Consider the following 25,239-nt stretch of genomic DNA (forward strand, 5'->3'; position numbering starts at 1 on the left):
GGTTATTTCCTGTTACCATTTTCATTTTGTATAAAGGTGGTTTACTTCCTCATTCTTGACGTCCTACAATCCAGTCGCCTACGATTCTTATAAAGGCATGCAACCGAATGCTTCACTTGTGTACTATTATCACTACATTAAATGACTTTAAAGTATTTTTAGAGGGAGCAAGATCTTTTCTGTTAAGATGTTTTAGGCATTTCTAAACTTTTGTTAACTGTTATTTTGAAAATGTGCTGTTAACTGTTATTAACCGATAAGCTGTTATCTGTTTTCTTAAAATTGACATTGTTGTTAACTGTTATTGTGAAAAAAGTGACCCCTGTTCACCTTTTTTTTATATTTGAATTTACTGCATTTAAGATCATTTAAATTGCTGTTATCGGTTATCAGTATTTTAAATTTACTGTTATCTGTTTTGAGTAAAATTCAAATGTTTTATCCTGTTAGTGGACCCCTCTTGCCCCCCTCTTTTGATTACAAATTGTTCGACATTTGTTGACTCGATTTTCCAATGTGAACACAATTAAAAATCAAATCTTTGTTTCATGTGATTCGTTAGCATTCAGTGTAGTTTGGTGTTATATTTATCTCTCTTCATGAATAATTAAGTAATTCATGTTTTTTTTTATACAGGCCATAAAAGAATTAACTGCATAAACTTATGATTTAAAGTTCTTATTCAAACTTTTAGCGTACAGCGTATAAAAGTCTCGCATTCTGCTGCACAACATTCATTACATTCAACAGTCATGAACATGTACATACATTAAAAGTAAGTTTAAATAAAATACACAATTTCTTCAAGGTCCATGATTCTGATTCTAAAGTTATAATTTGTAGATACATTTAATTATACAGCAAGTTGAAAATACCATTGAAAATTATTTACGCACGTGTACATGTTGTATTTTTCGTACCTTGTTATTTTTTTGTCTGCTATTGCGTTTACTGATATTATATCGAAATTGATCCCATATCTTATCATCAATTAAAGCCCCCCTAAAATATAGTTATGTTTCCTTCTTTCATTACTACCATAAATGGTCATGTCTACCTTAATACATTTTTGGCTATGCACCGTTTAAGACCATCTATTTTTGTTATTTTCCCCTATGTAAAAAATTAAGATAAAGTAAAAGAGGTAAGTAAAAAAGTTTATACTTGTTCAATCTTTAGCCAAGAATGTACTGTTTAGATCCTAAACACATCTTTAAATTTGTGCACTTTATTTTTACACGTTTTTATCTAAACAAGTATCAGTTCTAAACATGTCTATGTTGACAATGTGTTTATGATTGTGTTTATGATCCTGTTTAGCTTAGAAATAAGTGTTTTATTCCTAAACACTTTAATTCTAAAACACGTTTAGATATTAAACACAATCCTTATAATACAAGTGTTTATTTTCTAAGCACAATTTTTATAGTATTATACATGTACAATTATTTAAGAACTTTCAATGCTATTTCCATGTGTAGTGTATACCCTTACAGGAAAGTAACCCATCGATTAACGTAAATGCAGAACGATGTTTGTACACGTGGAAGTAAATGAAAAATTGCCAGCTTCTTATTCTTACAAGTATGACGAAGGAAAAACGATCTGCATTGGTTAGGCTATAATATATAGAATCCTAAATTCTCATACTCCTCTCACCGGCCCTGTTTGTTTTCTGATCCATATCAAATTATATATATATCCTAAACACAATCATAAACACATTGTTAGCTTAAACATGTTTAGAACTGATACTTGTTTAGACAAAACAAGTAAATAAAAGTGCAAAAATTTAAGGATGTGTATTTTTAGTTTCTGCTATATCATATTTTATAGATTTTGCTAGTTTTCTTTACAAAAAATGGCAATAGCTAAAGAAACAACATTCGCTCTCCCCCTATCCCCGTTCAAATTGTTAATAAAGTTGGATGAGAATTCTAGGATTTTGTTAAAAGCCCTTACTAAGTACACACATCGAGCAAATGAACATAGATTACTAGTAAAAGGTTCCTTGTCCTTGCTATTGTGATACGGCAATTAATTACTAAATTCATCAAGGGAAACAACTAGCTTATAATATTAGCCTGCCTTGTGATTCTTTAACTTGAAAAAAAGACTTCATTTATAGACATATAATTTAACAATTAAAGGACATACATCTACATGTCTAAAATTAATAAATTAATAACAATTGTTTAATAACAATCCGTCATACGGGAGGTCGTTCTGGCGGCACTTGCTCAGAGAGATCATCAGTTCGCTTATTCAGTTCTTTTACATCGTCAAGCAGATTTTTCAACTCCCTATGGCGCAATTCATTTTGTTTATATGCCTTCGACAAAAAGGCTGTCCGTGTTTCGAGGTCAGATCCCTCTGGAGTTGGCGCGTTAAACACCAAAGACGGCATATCTACAACAATTTGTTTTCTATTATGTCCGTCTTTTTCTTCATTTCCATAAATTGCCTCGTTTTCAGTGTTATTTACACCGTCACTTAAATGTAACTTTCGAAGTCTATGTTTCCGGATATCTTCGGTGTTTGTCACAAGAGCTTTTCCGGTTACCGGATGCAGCATAGGTTTCCTTTCGGGTACTCTTTGACTTGCACCAAAATATCCTGCTTTGTATCTGTATTGTTCATTAGGGAATCGATTGCTTAACAAATCCATTTCATTTGGTTTTAATTCACTTTCTAAATGTCTGTCTAATTGACTATCAAACTTTGTATTTTCGCCATTTGATACGTCACTTCCGTTGTTTTCGTCATCTTCGGACACAAATTCATCTTGACCAGTAGGCGTATTTGAAGGAAGATAATAGATACAATAATATTCTTTCAATTTGTCTATATTTATTTTGTCGTGATCTCCAATCTTTTCGAACTTCACAGCGTGTGGAGATAAATCTAAATCATCCACATCCGGACGCATAACTTTTCGAGTGCGGGCTCCCTTATAAATATTTTTGAAGGGATTTTTCTCCGCATGATCGGCACTGAAACACGTTTTCTTCCTCTGCAAAGGAGAAGTCTCTAGTACTAATTGTTGAATTGACTTTTGGCATTTTCTACCTATATTTGGTATACTGCTTGTTGGTGTTATTGGCACAATCAAACGTTGGAGATTATTCCGAATGATGTTCTCTTCGGACGACCTCGTTACCGATGTAGCACTTCCCGATTTCTCCGGTATTGATTGTGGAGAACGTGAACTTTGTGGTTCAATCAACTGCTTTCCTTCTAATGGATGTAATTCCGGGGGGTACCTCTTCGGTCGACTCTGTTTAAATTTTTCAAGAGTTGTTATAAACTTTTTGTTGTTTGTCTCCGAAAATTCAAACGCATTTTTAACCTTTGCTTTACTTTGCATTGACTCTCTTGTCTGTTTTGCTCGAAGTCTTTCAAGGGCATGAGCTAAATTTGTTTGTTCTTGGTCGATCAGGTTATCGCGTAGACTAGATAAACGTTTGAGGTAATCGGCGTTATGTCTGTATGCTGAGCGTGGGTCATCGTACCACGACATATTTTTTGACCTCCTGGCATCAAGGTTGGTCTTTTCCATCAACCTAAAAAATAAGACAATTAGGGATTTAATTTAGGGGAGCCAATTTATAGTACACTAATAAACAAGAAGACGAAATACGTTAAATATCAAACAACGCAACTGCACCTGCAAAAAAACATAACCTTGAAGCTCGCAAGATTAATGCTATATGCACTAACATGCATTGCATGACACCAGGTCATTTTTTCTTTAATATGTGTGTGTGTGTCGAAAGCGTGATTGTACATGTATCTCTAAACATTGATAAATATTATGTTTCACAATATAAGTGTCAGGTTTATACTCAACAATAGGTGTAACTGAAATTTGTAAGTATAAAAATGTCATGACAATAATAGGGTCACCAAGAACTCCTTCTTAAATGCAACCAAAAAAAATAGAACAAAACAGAAAAAGTTGTAACTTGCTCTTAAAATCCACCGGGTTAAACGTTATCATTTGATAACATATCAGCCATGTTTTATTTATGTATTCCCCACTAAATCCCGCGTTAAGATTTAACGATTTTGCCAAGTTTTAGTTGTTCCTCTTACTTCTGGTGTCGTATGTTTCACATGGGAATGAGTCCGGTTAAAACTAGTGTTTACATTGGTAAACTAGTGTATCAAAGTTCTGTATAAAGGGAAAGGCAAAAGAACACAAAAAGAAGGCACTATAAAAATCATTACAGTAGATTTTCTTAGCTCTGAAGTACATGTTTAAAGTAAAATAACAAAAAATAACGAACTCAAAGGAAATTTCAAAACGGATGGTCTCTTAAGTTATCAAATGGCAAAATCAAAAGCTCAAACTCATCAAAGTTGTAACGAATGGAAAACAACTGTCATTATACTGTCGTATAATGATATTACACAAATACAAGCAAGACTTATTGTTTGCATCTGTCGTCTCGATAGCAGTCAAGTAAATCAGAGATGTTGAAATTCATTAGTCCTGTCAGTAAGTAAGTAAAAGGGAGAAGGTTTGGTACCATTAAAACGTTTAATCCCGCTGCAAATGTTTGCACCTGTCCTAAGTCAGGAATCTGATTACAGTAGTTGTCGTCTGTTTATGTAGTTCATACGTGTTTCTCGTTTCTCGTTTTTATATTGATTAGACCGTTGGTTTTTCTGTTTGAATGGTTTTACACTAGTAATTTTTTGGTGCCCTTTATACTAGTAGCTTGCTGTTCGGTTAGAGCCAATGCTCCGTGTTGAAGACCTTACTTTGACCTATAATGGTTTACTTTTATAAATTTTGACTTGGATGGAGAGTTGTCTCATTGGCACGCATACCACATCTTTTTATATCTATAAGATAATAATCACGAACAATATCGTTTAAAAGAATGCTTGCAACGTACGGATAGATTTGTTTCAAGCACATGAGCATTATGCTGGGTTTACAAGCTTTTGAGATCTCAACCCTACTTTTTCTCAACTTTCGATTACAGGCTGAAAGTTCCAAAGTTTTTCATAACTATGTCGAATGATTCGATTAACTTAATCAGCTGAAAATTCGTTCAGTTTCTTATATATTCTATTATACTGATTTCATACAAATACATGTAGCAACATGCAACATGTAATATATATAACTAGATTTCCATGTTTCCAACTAAGTGAAGGACCGTTTGATTTTCTGATGAAAAAGGGGAAGGGGAGTTGGAGGATGAATACCCTGGCCTGGTAAGAGCTGAACATAAATACTTTTGTACAAGACAGAATGAAAATGGATAGTATGCAACACAAAATGGAGGAAACATTGGTGTATAAAAGTGAAAATAAATTTTCATACGGCAAAGATGCGGAAAAAACATGCATAGCGACAGATCAAAATAGATGTCAATTCGCAAAAACAAAAAATCTTCTACCCCCCCCCCCCCTTTTTTTTCCCCCATCCCCGCGAGTATCAAACGGTCGTACCCTAATGATACGTGTGTAGTTTTCATGGATGTGTGCCGTACAGTCACAATTAACATAATGGCAGTAACTCTAAATGTAGCAAAATGCATTTTTACCTTGGAAATTGACATTTATAACATGTATATCATAGGTCTATGCTGAGTACCGTTTAGAGTCATAATTAACATGGGTAGCAAAATATATCCTCATCTTGGAAATTGATGTTTATTACATGTATATTTCATAGATCTATGCCGAGTACCGTTTAGAGTCATAACTACTAGTAATATGGCATTAACTCTAAATGTAGCTAAATACATCCTTACCTTGGAAATTGATATTTATTACACGTAGATTTCCCGTTATCCGGCATGGCTTTAGACAAATCAAACTCGGTGGAATTATTTGTCCCAAGCCATTTCACTTTTCTTTCCATTTGACTCATTTATCATTCTTATTAAGTATACATATCCAAGTCATTTTGATGTTATCAATTTAATTTGAGACTCCTTTTCAAAACGGTATCTTCGTATCGGCGTAATATTCACAGGATAAACATCTTTATTAAATGCACATAAACATTAATGGTTTACTTTTTTACATTGATTTTTAAACAGTTTCTTCACGGAAGTGCAGTTTAAAGATTTGAATAATTTCTTTCCACTTAAAATCCCAATTAAAATCCTTGAGGAATTTTACATATTTGTATTGAAATTATTAGACATTTACAGCGATGCAACGAGTAAATTCGCTCCACAACGCGACACATCGACATAATCTCCTTTTTTATAATTACAATGTAGGATAAGTATTTCAAATATACTATAATAATCACTAAATGTGTACTGCATTGATCGCATGGATCATTTTCGTTTGTGATTTGAAAATAAATTTCGATTTTTCAAATGTTATTCATTAAAAAAATTTTACACGCATTGTTAATCCTATCTGTCTTAAATAACGTTTAAAAGTTATATTTTGAAAAAACATGAACAGACTATTAAATATATCACAATGAAATGTTGTTTTAGAACTGTATATATATACAAACTGTTGTCAACTTTTATTGTTTATAACAATTTTAAACGGATCACATTTCTTCGGTATACTATCGCTCTGTCGAATCTATTGAAACGAAAATCAGAAGAAAATAAAAAAAAAAAGTTTACAAAACAAATGAAATTGATCCGTTCCGTAGGTCTGGTGATAACAATGAAGACATTTTGCACTTCGAAAAAAGGTAGTTTAGTTGTTAAAATTTTATTATTGAAAATTAATTAATTGAAAGTTATATTGTCATTTGAATGCTTTGCAAATTAACTATGCAGTTGTTAAGTGTTTCTCACATTTATTATATATATTTAAGGGTCAGGTATAATTAATTAGCAAATGTTTTTGTAACAAGGTTTTATTTCGCTAGAGTACTCTCTAATTAAAACAGAAAATATTTTTAGAATAAAAAAAACTAAATTATATTGTGAATCGCACAAACATACATTTAAATGGGTGACAAGAAAATGTCTGAGTGTTAAGTTGTCGTTGAAAAGTTTTTTGACACATGAAAAGGAAAGGTAGTGTAACAGTTGACTTTAGGTGAGAGTCATAACTTTTTATTTCAGAAAAGCAGTTTTAATAGAAAAGAAAGGATTATAGGTCACCGTGCGGCCTTCAACATGGAGAAAACCATATACCGTATATATATATATATATATATATATATATATATATATATATATAGTCAGCTATAAAAGGCCTCGACATGACAAATTAAGAAACAATTCAAACGTGAAAACTAACTGCCTGATTTATAACAATACAATTTACGAAAAACATATATGACAGACATGAACCAATGACAACCAATGAATTACGGGCTCCTGACTTAGGACAGGCACATGAAGAATATGGTGGGTTATACATGTTTGTGAGCGCTCAACCTCCCCCTTTTCCTCCAAATCCGGGACAGATGTGTATGACTTTCTTAAAATTTCACGTGCTAAATACTTTATGTGAAAAGGAATTTTTTCAACCAATGACAACGGGCTAAAATTTTATTGCTTCAGGTCAAACCCTGTGCGCCTGTTTCGTGAAAGTGTTTCTTGGAGGTTATTCTACCACGTATAACACGCACTTGTCTCTGTAACCCTTTTTCTGAAGAAAAAAAAGGTATGGTACCTACACGATGCATGTTTCTGGATATATATATAACGAGATGTGGTATGAGTGTCAACGAGACAACTCTCCATCCAAGTCACAATTTGTAAAAGTAAACCATTATAGGTCAAAGTACGGCGTTCAACACGGAGCCTTGGCTCACACCGAACAGCAAGCTATAAAGGGCCCGAAAAATGACTAGTGTAAAACCATTCAAACAGGAAAACTAATTTTTTGGCATTTGTTTTTGTATAGACCAATGGAAGTAGGTTCTTAATATTGAAAAATTTGTCCTTTAATAGGGCACTAGTCTAAATGCAACAAGTTAAGATAGTCGGTAAGATAAATTCCTTACACAGTGTGCTAATGACCTAATACGATATATATGGATCAGTAAATTCCATATGGGGTGAGAGCGAAGAGCACTCGCCCATATGGAATTTACCGACCCCATATATATCGTATTAGGTAACTAGCACACTGTGTAACTATTAATATATACAATGAATGCTTTTTTCAAAGTTTACCTTCAGCCATTTTACTAACTTGTTATTATATGTCCCGTAAATGTTCCAGGTCATTCTCACAACAATTCTAATGCACAATTATAACATGGAATAGATATAAGAAGATGTGGTATGAGTGCCAATGAGACAACTCTCCATCCAAGTCAAAATTTATAAAAGTAAACCATTATAGGTCAAAGTACGGTCTTCAAAACGGAGTCTTGGCTCACGCCGAACAGCAAGCTATAGAGGGCCCCAAAAACACTAGTGTAAAACCATTCAAACGGGAAAACCAACGGTCTAATCTATATAAAAAACGAGATACGAGAAACACTTATGAACCACATCAACAAACGACAACTACTAGTACTGAACATCCGATTCCTGACTTAGGACAGGTGCAAACAATTGCAGCGGGTTTAAACGTTTTAATGGTACCAAACCTTCACCCTTATCTGAAACAATAGTGTAACAATACAACATAGAAAGACACACTATAAAATATCAATTGAAATGACTTAACTCAATCAAAAGACATATTAACACCAGTGAACATACACTGAACAAATAAATTTGTATTCTGACAAAATTCTTGAAGATCATTGGCAGTTATGTATGTATTTTAAGTGTTGATGTGTATGCCTATATATAGTAAGACGAGAACTCAGAATCTTGTTCATCTTTGCTCCTCCTCTTATTTTCTACTCGATTTTCATGTGACGTCATTATTATTTGTTGGTATGTCAGATCTTGAGTTTGCTATAGACTAAAAGCCGTCTTGTTTTGTTATACAAGGTCAATTCTTATGTTTGAAGGCTCCCAGTTGAGTTTAGCTTTAACTGCTTTCAACCCTAAAGGTTGCTCTGGTTGTAGCAAAATTGCCATCGCTAGACTTTCCCCATCTCGATCCCCCCTCTTTACAGAACTTATTAACATATTAATTGTTGTTAATTTGTTCTCGTCTGTAATATTTGTGAAGTATTCGCCAATTGGCGTTAAATAACTGTATATTGAACAGCAATCACTCTGTATTTGCTTTCATTTCAACCACCGAAAAAATAATTGACAAAGAAGTCCATTCCTTTCGAAAAAAAAAACAACCTCTGAGTCTCCCCTTAAAAACAAGGCACTGGCTACAATTATTGTTAATTTCCGAGACTAATTGCCGAAACGTATTTCCTGACAAATAACAATAACTATTTCTTTGGTTACTTTTTGCAGGTAATCGTAGCCAGTACCTAGAAACAATAATAATAACACAAAAAGGGGTGTGTGTACGGCCGCATGAAACAAATGATTATTATACCTCTCACGTAACCCTTACTGGAATCCCTAGAAGTGCACAAATGTAACATTCTCCCAAATAAAAAACCTCTCATGTAACCCTTACTGGAATCCCTAGAATTGCACAAATGTAACATTCTCCCACAAATTTGGAAAATAAAAAACATAAATGTATTCCTACCTCATTATCGATATTTTATCCTCATCGTGTAAAGATATTGGAATCAAATTGATTGGTTCTTTCGGAAATCCAGACATTTTGTCCAATCGTTCTCGTAATTCTAATGCGCTGGTCGCTGCGTCAGCACATGTGATATCAAAAGCAAATGTTAATATTTAAAAATTGTATAGTTTTTTTTTAACAGTATCTTTATCGTACAGCCAATTTATCTGTTGGTTTGATGTTATTTTCAAATTCCTTGTAACAAAACTGCTAGCGAGAAAGTAATTAAATTGTATTTAATTTTAAAGTCAATTTTAAATATATAACTGATATAACCTTATCCCATGTACATTTAGAAAGCTAATGAGAGATAGAACTAAGAATGCTTCTGGTGTAGCAATTTCGAGCTATTCGCATAGAAAATTATTTTAATCCATATTGAATTTTAATGTAATAATTGAGTTTTCCAATGAATGCTTTTATGTATCTTCTTAATAGAAATCGCACAAAATCAATATTTCCGCATGTTGCTTTTTTCTTTCATACACGCTACATTTTTGTACTTCAACGATTGTAACTTCCGGTGGTAGAGTAGCCTCGTTGCCACGCTATACAAAAGTTAAGTGATTACAATCTTACTAATGGTTTACTATTTCCAGTTGAATACTGTTTGTTTACATTTACATCTATGAAGCTATAGTTCCAGAGAAAACATTAAACTTTTGAACGGGAATGGCGTCGAAAAAACAAGCATTTTACGTGTAATGTACCTCTGAAATTGTACTTTCATCCAGTTGGATACATATCCAGTCAGTTCAGTTTTGTCTCCTTATCTAGTCGATTTGGTTAAAAGTTGAATGTGAAGATCATACAAATTGATGAAGTCAAATCTTAAATTACATGTTTTTACGACATTCGTTCGCAGACCGAAAACCGTAGTGTTATTTTAGAAAATCTTCATTGAATTCTTATTCAGTAACTATCCAAAATTTCTGATGTTATTATTAATAGCTATTTTTAATATTTTGATAAATTTGCAAGTTTAAACCTACATTTTCATTAATATTCAAAACCCTGTTGTTAAAATGTAATTTTAACACGCTATGGACATTGCATATTTAATATTTTATATACATTTAATACAAATAATTTGTATACATTTTTGTATGAAATATAATGATTTTCAATATTTTATTTACTTGGAGTTCAAGTTTCATGTTGTTAGGACCAACTCGAATAAAGATCATCTACGTATTTGTTACAAAAACGTATAAAAAAGAGAAACAGGATTTCAATGAAAATCTTTTCAATTTTGGAATTGATATTCCAATTGATAATAATTATAGAGATGATTTATATTCATCGTTTCACGAAATTTTTGTCAATTAAACTTAATTCACGATTCATTTAATTCAACTTAATTCAAGAAAGGAGAACATGCCTGAACGTAATTTTATTAAGCACAGCTTCGTTTGGTACTTTAACGTAGGAAGGAGGGGCTTTGTAAAGCAGTTTTGTGATAAAACTGAAAGTTTCTCTCATAATTGCAAAGCCCGAAAGGTCACATGGAATAGCATATCGAACTTAAAAACTCCAACAGAGGGGATTTGTAAAGTAGTTTTGTAATAAAACTGAAAATTTCTCTCATAATGGCAAAGCTCGAAAGGTTACATGAAATAGCAATCGAACTAAAAAGCTCCAACAGATAGGCGTTGCAAAGCAGTTTTGTAATACCCATTAGCAAAGACTTTTTGCTGTCCAAGGTAGTATAACTTCACAGCGAACAAGTTAACATTCAGACAGACCAAAAGAACGCAGATCTTTATAAATCATAACTTGATCTCATTAAACACTGAACAAAATCAATATCCGTAGTTCAAAATGTTACATTCCGCTAATTAAAATAATACGTGTCCGGTTTGTAGGAGGAAATATTAAGTGTAACTTCTAATTACACTGTTTCGAACTTGGGTGGAATTCCTATCACGGCATCATAGTGAATTGGCTGATTTTTTCAGTACCTGAAGTCTTACTAAACAATTCTGCAGTGATGTTATATTAACGGACTACAAAACAAGATATTTTGACTGAATTGTTATGTTGTATTGTTTATGAAATATTTGCCACTTGACGAGAAACAGTAAGCAATGAATTGATTGAAAAATGAAGCAAACATTGTTACATACTACTCACAACAATAAGTTCATGAAAGATTCTCCTAAAAAACTTGCTCCTTGAAAATTAACAAGATCTTATCAACATATTTTTCTTGCACTTTTAAAAATTGATTAACAAATATACTATATGACAAAACTATGGTGGCCGGTTAAGGCCATTTCGCGTTTTCGCGTTATATTCTATAGGGCAAAAACGCGAAAACGCGAAATGGCCTTAACTGGCCACCATACAACACCGTTTAACATGTGTTGGTAGTTAAAACACCACGGATGGAACGATGTAGTCTGGGATATTTTTAAGGTTGACATCATTCTGCCATGCTGCGTCGATCACGACCATATTTTTTTCCCAAATTCAGCCATCAAAGCATTGTACGGGTTTTTTTTTATTACAGTCGCCTCACTGAGTTACACCCCATATCTGAATTTATCAAGTATATTAAAGTTTACGTTTTGTCCTTTTTAAAGAATGCCAATGTATTAGACTAAAAAGTTTCTTAAATATTTTCAATTTTGTTAATTCAATTCTGTACAAATATAAAAGGTTAATATCTTAGTGTAATATTCATAAGGGTGCTTGGCTGTTTGAAACAAAATCAAATGATTTCTATTAATTTTAAATGTGAGCTCAGTCCCAGAAATTGTGAACATATATATTTAGCATGTTTTTTTTTCTATTTATACCAGTATTATTGAGTTAAGTGTTTTTTAGAAACTAATCTTTGGGATGGTCCTTTTTGCATTTTTTGTTATTCAAGTTATCAATCGTAACTATACTCAGTCAGTAGAATAACAAACAAGCATGTAACATTGTGGGTAGTTTTGAACGGTGCAAAACTTGTATGATTCAAATGGGACAAGAAAATGTATATGGGAAAGTGTATAGTGTATGGGAAAGTGTATGTGGAATCAGAATGCATGGGGAAAGTGTGTAGGGAATCAGATTGCATGGGGAAAGTGTATGGGGTATGGGGATTCGGAATGCATGGGGTAAGTGTATGATGTATGGGGAATCAGAATGCATGGGAAAGTGTATAGTGTATGGGAAAGTGTATGGGGAATCGGATGCATGGGGAAAGTGTATGGGGAATCGGATTGCATGGGGAAAGTGTATGGTACATGGGAATCGGAATGCATAGGAAAGTATGGTGAAAGGGGAATCGGAATGCATGTGGAAAGTGTATGTTGTATGGGGAATCGGAATGCATGGGAAACTGTATGGTGTATGGGAAATCGGAATGCATGGGAAAGCGTTTGATGGATGGGGAATCGGAATGCATGGGGAATGTGTATGGTGTATGGGGAATCGGAATGCATGGGGAAAGTGTATGGTGTATGGGGAATCGGAATGCATGGGGAAAGTGTATGGTGTATGGGAAATCGGAATGCATGGAGAAAGTGTATGGTGTATGGGGAATCAGAATGCATGGGAAAGTGTATGGTGTATGGGGAATCGGAATGCATGGGGAAAGTGTATGGTGTATGGGGAATCAGAATGCATGGGAAAGTGTATAGTGTATGGGAAAGTGTATGGGGAATCGGAATGCATGGGGAAGTGTATGGTGGATAGGGAATCGGAATGCATGGGGAAAGTGTATGGTGTATGGGGAATCGGAATGCATGGGAAACTGTATGGTGTATTGGGAATCGGAATGCATGGGACAGTGTATGATGTATGGAAAATCGAAATGCATGGGGAAAGTGTATGCATGGTGTATGGGGAATCGGAATGCATGGGAAAGTGTATGGGGAATCGGAATGCATGGGAAAGTGTATGGGGAATTGGAATGCATGGGAAAGTGTTTGGTGTATGGGAAATGGGAATATATGGGAGAAAGTTTGTGGTGAAAGGGGAATCGAAATACATGGGGACAATGTATCTTAAATCGGATTGCATGGGAAAAGTGTATGGGGAGTGGGAATTTATTGGGGAAAGTGTATGATGTATGGGCAATCGGAATACATGGGGACAGTATATGGTATATAGGGAATCGGATTACATGAGGAAAGTGTATGGTGTATGGGGAATCGGTACACATGGGGACAGTGTATGGTAAATAGGGGAAATGGATTGCATGAGGAAAGTGTATGGTGTATAATGGCCTGATTGGAATGCAGTTTGTCGAATGACCGAGGGCACTGGCCGTAGTGTTATCATTGTTGTATCGGCAGCTAGTTGAATAAGCAAAGCAAATATAGGGAACGACAAAAATTTGCAAATTCAAAAAATGTTGTTAAACTAAATCCAAGACGTAATATAAGTAATTGGTTTGATGAATTGTACTCGAACGAACAATGATTCACTAAAATAAGTACATATCATGGTTAATGAAATGAAAAGTACATTTATATATATTTTAAACGCCAATTGCCATACCTGTTTTTGTTTTCTCTTCTGAACTGACAGGGAAATGTAAAACCATGTTTTGGTTTGTTTCAAAAGTAGCTATTCATAAGGTATTTTTAGATAGAAAAAAATCGTGACCTATTTATCTTATTTTATAAATATTTTACAAGTTTAAATGTAAACACAATACAAACAATTAATTATACGTGAACATGATCGATGAGTGCCCGTTACAGAAAAATATCTTTTCAAAGTTTTCATTTCAAGTGGGAAAACTATCGATTGGTCCGACTCCTTTATTTTGGCATTTCGTTTATTTTGAAGGCTTCTATTATATACACGGGGAATAGTTAAGACTTATATTATGGATTTTGTAAATTTTTAATCCCTATAACTACAAAAAGTCATTCTATGATATTAGATATTTAAGAAGGACAAAGAAAATATTTAGTCTGTTACCGTATCGAAAGCATACGTCACATTACCCAAATTGCACCAAGTACCCGATTTGCACCCAATTCGCATGCAAAGCGACGGATATCTTATTATATTTTTTCTTCGAGACTAAACAATTCGTATTTATATCATTTATACACGTCAACATTTCAACATAGCTACATAATATTAAAGATCCACAAAATGGTTACGTTATATATCAACAAATGAAGTCTCCAGTGAAAAAAGTAAAATTTGCGGAAACGGTTGCATGATCTTTCATACTTAGTCTACAAAAAGTCGACTATCAAAAATGAGAAACTGAATGTTACAGACATCCTTTTCATACCAAAATGCATAAATAGCATGGACTATTGTAAAATTGTTTAAAAAACCAAGTGGATAAATAATTCCTCATTACAGAATCTTGGGTGGTTTGGAGGTCCTACAAATAATTTTTTTCACGTTTCAGTTTGGATTTAAAATCAAATGGGTGGAACTATATAGTAAAAGAAGGATACGGCTTCAAAGTAAATACAAAATGTAATCTTTTATCTGTTTCTTGCATAATTTAAAGTGAAAAAAAAAAACTGTCAAAATAGGTGTAAACTGGGTACCATAACGTTACCTTTTTAATATATTAATTTGACGGAACGGAACTATTTATATTGACGTCAGATATTGTATAGCCTCTGTTTAATCACGCCAAATTCTAAATGTGCCTATCCCAAGTCAGAAGCATTAAATTAAGTGGTTGTAATTGGTTTCCGTGTGTCATATTTAAGAAATCCAAAATTGACGGTGACAAATCTTCAAATACTAGTATAATACTGTTATTCCTATTCTAATGCAAAACTCATAAACAGGGGGGAGAGGCGAAAGATTCCAAAGGATAATAAAACTCATATGGCGAATTAAGGATGTTCGCTACTCTGTTTCAAAATAACAAGCTTTTTAAAAGACTGTTATAGATTGATAGTATATAAATAAAAAACACTAAAAAAGCTGAAAAAAAATGAAGGGTCCGTTTGCTTGTTTTCGAGAAATAAACCATTGAAAATTTGGCGGGTAATAATTCTCTCTAGATTTTCATACATTTAACATTAGCACCTTTTTTCTTTAAAAAAAACGATGAAAAAAGAACAAGGATTTTATAAGATTTTCAATTTTGGAAAGAAAAGTAGGGGTTAGTGGGCAAAATTTTTAATGGCACTACATGGATAAAACAGAGGATTCCGAATATCGGGCAAAAATTCAAAAACAAGAGGAGCGAACATCCTTAATACAAACTAACAATGCCACGAGTGTGCACCACATTTTTGATGTTATTTCTTCATAGACAGAAAAGATATTACAGTCATTCCTTAAATTGTTTAATTAATTGCAATCTAAAAAAAAACAATTATACAAACAGTCTTAATGATGAGAATAAAACTATTATGAGATCAGAATGTAAATAATGATACATCATGTGTATTACATTTTGAGATTTTGAAATCGAAACGTCAAAAGTGCATGGTAAACATATTATATTCTCATACTTTAATGAAAATATTCGTAGACGAATTCCCAGTGTGTTGTTATTAAATCAAGAATTAAATAAACAGAAAATTATTTGTATCTAAGCTTTCAGTATTAACTTTTACCATCATTATTTACAGAGTCCCGCTGTGTTTAAAATGACAGCTTTAAAAGTATTTTGTAACTAACTGTTTAATCTAAATCGATAAAAGTCAATAACCAATTAAAAATCATCCTGTCACCGACGAAGTTAAAGCTTACCTCTTCATATGCAGTCAACAGTTAAATCGCTAATATTTATTTACATCAATGATCTTATTTCATTCCGGTTAATATATAGGTCATTGTTTGTTGACAACTGCAGATCAGGACTCACAATCATTGATAATTTTTTTTACAGGCAATTTTTTACTTTAAATATGTGATAGTTTTCAGATTTGACTGGACCAATTATATGAAACATAATGAAAATGCCAATAGATCAACTACTTTGAGATTCATGCACAAACCTATTTATGAAATATTTGAGTATTTACCTCTTTACAATCTTTTAAATGCATAGGAAAGTTTACCCAAAAAAACGTTAAAAAACAACTTGTACTAATAGATCGACAACTCATAAAAACAAAAATGCTGGAAAAGGCCATATATTTTTTTGAGAATCCTACTCATAAAAAAATGCAAAATTCGCATGTTTACAATACATGTATTCATAATCCCTCAACAAAAAAAAACCTTTTTTTTAATCAAAAAGTTAACAAAGACTCATATTTAGTCAATGCAAAATGTTTCGACAGAAAAATATATTAGCCCCAAAAAAATATTTATCAATGTTTCCCGCTACAAACTTGAAAAAAAGGAAGGGTCGGTCAGTCGTTTTTTTTTTTACCTTTTAAGCATCGCAATTAACAGGCGGAAACCCAGTTGAAATAGAACAAAAGAATTGAAGCTCTTTGTTAGAGAAGGCGATAAATGCTTACTGTAATGTTTACTATAGTAACAAAATTTTTAAAAGTCAATAGAAACCAATAAAATGACAGTTTTCGGCTAAATTACGAAGTATTTTATCATAATTACACAATTTGCATAAGTTTTCAATTTATCTGTTACATAATTAAGCAGAACAATTAGATATCAAGTCGACGACATGGGTGTCTATTCAGTCGGATCTAAAAAATGCATAACCTCCGATTTTTATTTTTTTTATTACCACGGACGGAGAACATATCAATCTATTTGTTCCTTAATTTTCGTTTCTGCCGTTCCATTATGTCACTCAAGAAAAAATTCAAAAAAATGGGTAACAATTGCATCGAAAAGATAAAATCGAGTGCACCTTTTTATGTTAGGGCGTGTTTGGGTTAAATATTTTGTCTTGAAAACGTATAAAGCAAGAGTATTTGATACATCATCTCGCTTCAGATTCTATTATTTTTATATATCAAGGCTACAGGTTGACTTTATAACATCGAAAGTTCACAGTACTAAAAAATTAAATATATGGGTCAAGTGAAATACCTTTCTAATGAATCACAAAAACTGAGTAGGTGTGTTCGAATAGCAAATTTTTACTAAAAGTACTTGACGACTGACTTTTAAGTTGGATCTTCAAAATGCATATCTTCGAAAAAACTTCATTTTTTGTGTGTGATATTTAGGGTTTATAGTCTTGAACCACTGAAAATTTTTAGTCTGCCCTTCCACGAAATGTTTAATTAGAATTTTTTTAATGTTTATGAATTTCCGAAAATTCCACCTGACAACCGATCCGACAATAGTTTTAAGTTGACTGAATGCAGACAAGTTCATTCACTGATGCTCATTAGCTATAGTAGATACATTTGTCTTTTAAAATACACCTGGCATATAAGGATCGTAATGGTGCTATGTGGATAAATTTATCGGTTTTCAAGAGCTAAATTGGAAGTGCGTCATCCCTACAATGGCTTCCATTTTTACGATTGTAAAAATGAACTGGCGTAATGGGGAGATAATTTTGACGAAGTAGAATCCTGACTGTAAGGATTGTAATTTGTAGTCAAAATCTATGAAACTGACTGAAAATTTGTCCTTGAATGCATTATTACCATTGTACGGTACCACTTTTAATGCAGGAGATGCACATCTCTCCAAATAATGACGAAAGAGGTCAAACATGCTCATCTTGACCAGTAATAATGACAAAGTATGTCGTATTTAAAGATTAGAAATCAAAGAAACTTTGTATATTCGAATTCCCCAAAAGCACCAACCGAGCCACTTTCAGCTTTATCACAGCTACGGAATCCGATACATTATGATAATATAATAATAAGATGTGGTATGATTGTTAATGAGACAACTCTCCATCAGAGACCAAATGATGTAGAAGTTAGCAAGTATATTTTACCGTACGGCCTTAAACAACGAGCAAAACCCATGCACATAATGAGCTTTAAAAGGTCCCGTACTGAAAAATGTAAAACAATTCAAACGACAACTCAGTTAAAACTATTCAAATTATGTTTCAAATTATTGTGTAAAAATAAATAAAAATGAATAAAACCTTTGTCATGGCTTTTGTTTCTTACCTTGCTGTTTGTAAAACAATACTGGAACCACGTTATTGAAACGCTAGTGTTCAGACTTTGTGTTTGTAAAACAATACTGGAACCACGTTATTGAAACGCTAAGTGTTCAGACTTTTGACAGACAAAAGTTTATCTAAAATGCTTAAAAGTTTATCATTATTTAAAACGTTTTTTATTATGTTAAATGTACTTGAGGTATATCCCGAGATATAATATGTCTGATTGTGCTAATGTTAACATATCGTGTTCATATTATCAAAAGTTAGTAAGTTTGGTATGTTAAAGGGATATGCATATATATTTCTAAAATAAACATTAAAAGGAAATGATATTGATTTTATATATTGTTTCTTAACGAAGTCAATGTGATTTTGGAATTTGCCAACACAATTGACGCATTTTGTCTGTAAAAAAAAATAAAAGGGCTACTTGACTAATAAAGAAATGAAGCAGATTTACTTACTTTGTCTATTTTCATCGTAAATTTGATGGACGAAATGTCGCTCGCTACTGGTGACTCTCGGGTGGGAAAAATTGGACTAAGGTTTCGACATTTCAAATCATAATGTTATAATTGCTGGCAGTGAAAAAGAAGGAAAATGATTATTTTGGAGGGTCTGAATGAGGTTTTCAGAATAAAGAATAATAGACCAAATCTACGCGAAAATGGACCAAAAAATAAAGAGTAGAGAATAATGGGGTGCTAAAACATAAAGAGTGGAGAATAATAAATAAAATTAGAAAAAATAGAAAAAAGTACCTAAAAAATTAAAGAATACAGATAAGAATGACATCCCATCCAGACCCTCATTTATTCATGACAAAAATATCACGTGACAAAACTTAAAAACAAGTCAACGGGGTAGGGCTTTTATTGTTGTTTTTTGTCTAAAAGTCACGGCGGGGTTTTTTGAAGTACAATACTGAAATCGCAATTTAAAGAGGTTGAAATATTTTAACAAACATAATTATCACTAATGACGCTATTCACCAATCAGTACCCTTTGTTTTGATGTCAAGTTATATCTATTCTTACGTTGAATATAACCTGAAGTCATCAAAACTATGGTGTAAATTTATGTATTTCTAATAATTGAAACCAAAGACATGGTTGTTCAAAATATGTACGTTGTTTATGTTATCGAAGCTTTGTTTTTCATTGAACATGGACACCGGAGATTACAGAATAGAGAATAATGGCCAAAAAATACAAAGAGAAAAATGGACCAAAAAAATAAAGAATACAGAAATGAAGCCCCCCGCCCAATCCATACCCTCACACCATGTGGGTGCTTTTTTTCCTCGTCCAATGGTCATTCACTACATGTCATTTCATAACCTCTGAAAATGTATGCAAACAGTCGAAAATAAACAGAATTTATCTTTCTTTCTATTCAAACAGGGAATACAATTATTTAAACAAATAATTAAAAAATAAATAAACAAAACAAACTGAAAGATGCGCAGTTGGTTGAATTACATGTATGTTGATTGGTAGGGTGTCATACATGTATTTTACACTTAAACTGTTATTTGCAAAAGTGTCACAAACAGATACATCGACAACGTGAACAAACCTTTTCAAATACCTTCTTGTTTCTATAAATTTATCTTTTATGCCGAGCAGTTTATCCATATAAGTGCACACACTAGAATTTTCGCGGTTATATTATAAATTCATCCTTTTCTTGGATTACTCTACAGGTTATAAAGATTTGAAATTTATTTACAAGATATATCCACGGCTAAGTTTCAATTAAGAATAAAATAAGCGATATTTTACAGAAGACCCATGTATATATCGACTATAGTTTTCTTGTAACTGGTCATTATACATGTACAATCATTACATTTTATATGACTGGTACTCTAGAAGGCTATTTTGAAATATGGATTGCGCTGGTGATACAGCTGAACTCACGTAGTCTACATTATTGAAAGATAATTCACGTACATTATTGTAAAATAATTCACGTACATTATTGTAAGATAATTCACGTACATTACTGTAAGAAAAGATGACAGCTTTTCTCCCCCCCCCCTTTTTTGTTTTAACAAATGTTGCTTCCTTTTCATTGCGTCCCTTTATACAACTGAAAATAAGAACCTATTCAAGTAAATTACATTTACAAGTGATCTTACATGTCTATACGTATTATTTTGATTTATTTAGGAGAAAAGAGTTGACATTTAAACAAGTAAAAACACAATTTAGAGCATGTTTGACGGTACATTATACATGTTATATCTCCATTGACATTGACATTGTAAACATTACACAGCTAATGCGACATAATTATCTCAGACAACGCAGCGAATTTTTACACACCTACAGTACTTCACGCCTTAGCTTGTTACATAAGTATGGCAGACATATGAAGTCCGGCCCGGTACATATATACTGTACCAAAGATCGAACAGGAGTTCCGATAACAGCAAATCCCAGTTTAATGCAAAAAAAAAAGGCAAAAGATATCTTAGGGAGCTACCATTTGATTTTTAGGGGGGGGGGGGGGCTAGGATGAAAATTGAAACAAAGGCAGGACAGGAGGTTTGAGTAAGAAAAAGGCAGGGTAACAATTTATGTAAAAATAAAAGTCAGGATAAACTAATAAAAAAAAAGGCAGGACCAAATAGAGTGAAAAATAAATTGGCAGGACAGAGATTACAACTAAAAAAATGCAGGACAAATTTTAACATCCTAGCCCCCCCCCCCCCGCCCCCCATGAAAAATAAATGGTAGCTACCTTATACCTTAGGGATTAATGGATGACAAACTGACAAAACCATTGCAATTACGAAAAACGATCAAAAGACAACACATAAAAAAATCTGAAGACTGAGCAACACAAACCTTTAGTTACATAAAACCCGGGGTGATACAAAACATTAAGGATAATAACGGAGAAAAAATGGCAAATCGTCTCACGTACCGGAACCCTGAATAAGTGACGATGTCACAAATGTCAAAGCTTGTTATCACACACATTTTCACTCACAAGCATTGTACACAATACATTTTAATTTGCGTTAACTGTTGCAGCTCATGTTTTCCCCACAGACACTTGTCTCTGGAAAACAATACCTATATAATGTGGTTTTCCTCCTAGAAATGATTTTGCTTGAACTTACTTACCCAAGCCCAGATATTTTGAGGTCCTCCATGTCAGAGTCCGAGTAACTTTGGACCCGTTCTACAGCCATAATACACGTCCGTTCACGCACGTGCGACTTCACATATTGTCGTCGTCTCAAAAGTTTGTCTAAAAGGTCATAACCAGAATATGACAAGTCATCCAAACTACCAATTTTGAAACCGAAAGTCGTTTCCATGATTGAGATAAAATTCGCAATATTGAGTTACAAAAGTTTAAACAGTTAAACCACACTGTGATATTTCCTCAATCAGTTCTCATACCATAACGAATCTCAATAAAAAAAATCATTTTATTCCTTTAAGTTAGGTTTTAAAACAGCAAATGCTTATTCCTGTATCTTTTGTTTTACAGTTCAATTTTTTTTCTGCAAAATGTCATCAGTAAGACCAATCAGAAGCTCCTCAAGTAAATCTGTCCAATTACTCATAGATTATTGTAAATCGAATAACAATCATTAAAAATATCGACCGATAATCGTAATTTCCTTGTATACAATGGGCGTTCTTCGAGTGCGTAGTAAAGTAAAGGTAAAAAAAGAAGCTTCCAAGAACAAGAGATCTTTCCTCGATTATTGAATCTGCTCAAATTTGTAAACTTAGAATGCGGGTATACACTCAATCCTAGTTCAGATTTATTTTCTTTTCATCACCGCATGTAGTCTATTTAATCTTTCTTTGACCATATTACACATCGTAACTTTTTTTTTAATTGCTTGTAGTTGGTTTCGATTGAACCTGACATGTAATTTATGAATTACTTACATTTAAAGGAACATCATTTTAAATACTTATATTAATAATACCGATAGAGTCAATATTATTAAATTTAATATATGCAGATTTGCATAGCTCATTGAATTTTCCAAAAGACGGCACAACTATTCTACTTTAATTCTCCCTTAAAACCTTTTCAGTTAAGATAATATCTATTGAAATATATTTAAATTCCGTATTATACTTTTTGTTATCTGAAGTATGTGACACAAAATAAAAGTTTTTTCTAATTTATGGCATAATTCGTTTATAGCTCAATCGTCTTATTGGTAGGTCTTTCGTCATCCGGGTTCCTATTATATCACCAGTTTTAAAGACGATAATCCATTCATCTTTTATAAATTATATTAAAAATGATTTGGTAAATGAATTATTCCAGTGATTCGAATTCAAAGAATTCTATTATTAAAGCGAGCTGCATGTCAATCATTTAGTAATCTTAAGCATGTGAAATAGAATAACGTTTATTTATTCCAATTATTCGAATTCAAAGAATTATAAATTATTAAAGCGAACTGTCTGTCATTCATTTAGAAATCTAAAGCATGTGAAGTAGAATACGGTTATTTATCATCAATGTGCATTGTACACTTTCTTTCACGCCATATACAAATAACATTGTTAAAGAATCAAACATTTAAAGCTTGTATGTGAAACACACATTTTCAATTTTAAAACCACCACTAAATTAATCCATTTGTTTTATAGCGAAATTATATTTCGTAATATTTATAAAACGACAGTTTCATAAACTCGAAAACCATGGTTATCTCCCTTGCTCATGGAAAACAAACTGCATACATGCACTGCGTTTAAACAAGAGTTGATTATCATCAGCTACATCTGAATAAATCTTAGTTACGTGTAAATAATGATTGCGACGCAATCGCACTTTCGCATTGCAACTATTACATTACATCGGTGAGACTACAAAACATTGACTCCAGCTCCATCAATTAAGAAAAAATAATTTTCTAAACAAATGCGTAGCCATACAATAGATTGAATTTAACTTTTCAAAATCCGATAATTCACAATTGTGTTCTGTTTGGATCCTACATGCATAATACTGGTTTATCACGCTACTTAAGTGAGGCCTTTAAATACAATTTAATAATATTGTAACTTTGATTTTATTTGCTACTTTGTTTGTTTTCAGACTAATCAAGTTAACCAACGCGATGAATAGTTTATCTTTAAAAGTTCACATATACTTTATTGTCCCATCATGAAATTACTGGTCATAAGAACAAAGTTAATTATTTAAAAACTGCCATACTCCCTGCATCTGTATAAACATGTTGCAAAGATATCTAGAAAAATATTATTACATAAGTTAGAAGGAGCAACCATTTGATTTTTTATACAATCTATGCAAGTGAAACGGGATTTTAGTTTTTACTGCTACATTCTCCCGCTACATTCTAGGGCCGATTTTTGAGGGTATGTTTTTTATTTTTAGCCAACCCAAACTCTCCAAATGCAAATGCATTTTATAATTATTTGACTCCGTCCCCAACAAATGAAAACACATCCCTGGAAAAAACAACAAATTATATAGATCGTACAAATCAGATAATTCCTTTTATATTGATCATAGAGCCTTTCTATATGGAAGTGCAAATTATATGATTTAGAGAGGTAATCCGTGAATATAAGAAGGCAGAGATGATACCGAGGAGGACATCAAAAATTCGTAAGGGGTTCCGCGGAACCCTGTGTCTGACCTGCGATTGCTGCTGTCAGTGTAAAAGTGTAATGTTGACTTGAAAAGTGAGTCCATTTATCAGTAAAATACCGAATTTGAAAAAAAAAATCAAATTTTTCTATAAGTGCTATTTCTTGGTCTTGACGATTAGCTTCTGTCTAAGTTTCATAACAATCCACGAAGGTTTGACAAAGTAATTGATGTGTAATAAACTTTAACCCGACTATCTCTTCTTGTTAACTGTAAAAAAAAACTAATCCCATTTATCAGTAAATAGCGGAAAATCTAAATAAATATTTTCAAAAATTTGCTCTAGATACTGTATTTTGGTGATAAACAAACTTCTGTCCAAATTTCATAAAATTCCATGTAGGTTTGACAAAGTTATTGATGTTTTAAAAGCTATAACCTCAAACTAAATCTGAATGTTTACGTGTAAAATATTAAATCCATTTTCTAGTAAAATATTGAAAAATGAAAATAAATATTTTTTAAATTTTGCTCTAGATACCGTATTTTGGTCATAAACAAGCGTATGTCCAATATTTCATAAAATTCCATGTAGTTTGACAAAGTTATTGATGTCTAAAAAAAAATTTAACGACAGACTTAACCAAGCTGTTGACGCCGCCGACGCCGAAGACGGAATCTAGGATCGCTAAGTTCCGCTTTCGCGAAATAAAACCACAATTAAAAAAAAAAAACAAAAATAGTAGAAAAGATAAAAAACGACAAAAAGACATACAAAAAAAAACCACGAGAATAAACAGAAAACTATAAAATTGAACAACGCAAACACAACCAAAAACTGGGGGGGGGGGGGGGGGAATCTTCGCCACATTTCTCCAATTCTTTTATTTTAATGTAATACCATCTTTTACATTTTACTTAACCAAGGTCAGTGATGAATGAAAAAGGGCAAAATGCGAAATAAAAAAGGAAAATTTTTACCCAACGATAATGATGCTTGAATTATACATATTGGTCAGTGTGGCTTC

General features: G+C 32.7%; 1 protein-coding gene across 1 annotated transcript; it reads right to left on the reverse strand.

Moving 5' to 3' along the window:
- Positions 1–662: 662 nt before the first annotated feature.
- LOC127736644 (uncharacterized) lies at positions 663–14,148 on the reverse strand. The gene is made up of 2 exons (XM_052247203.1): positions 14,107–14,148; positions 663–3,563 (listed from the first exon to the last, which is right to left on the reverse strand). The coding sequence occupies exon 2, from the start codon at positions 3,557–3,559 to the stop codon at positions 2,210–2,212; it is 1,350 nt and encodes a 449-aa protein (XP_052103163.1). The 5' UTR covers positions 3,560–3,563; positions 14,107–14,148; the 3' UTR covers positions 663–2,209.
- Between the last annotated feature and the right edge of the window lie 11,091 nt (positions 14,149–25,239).

This window comes from Mytilus californianus, unplaced genomic scaffold (genome assembly GCF_021869535.1).
Source record: "Mytilus californianus isolate M0D057914Y unplaced genomic scaffold, xbMytCali1.0.p SCAF_34, whole genome shotgun sequence".
In the NCBI taxonomy this organism is placed as follows: Eukaryota; Metazoa; Mollusca; class Bivalvia; order Mytilida; family Mytilidae; genus Mytilus; species Mytilus californianus.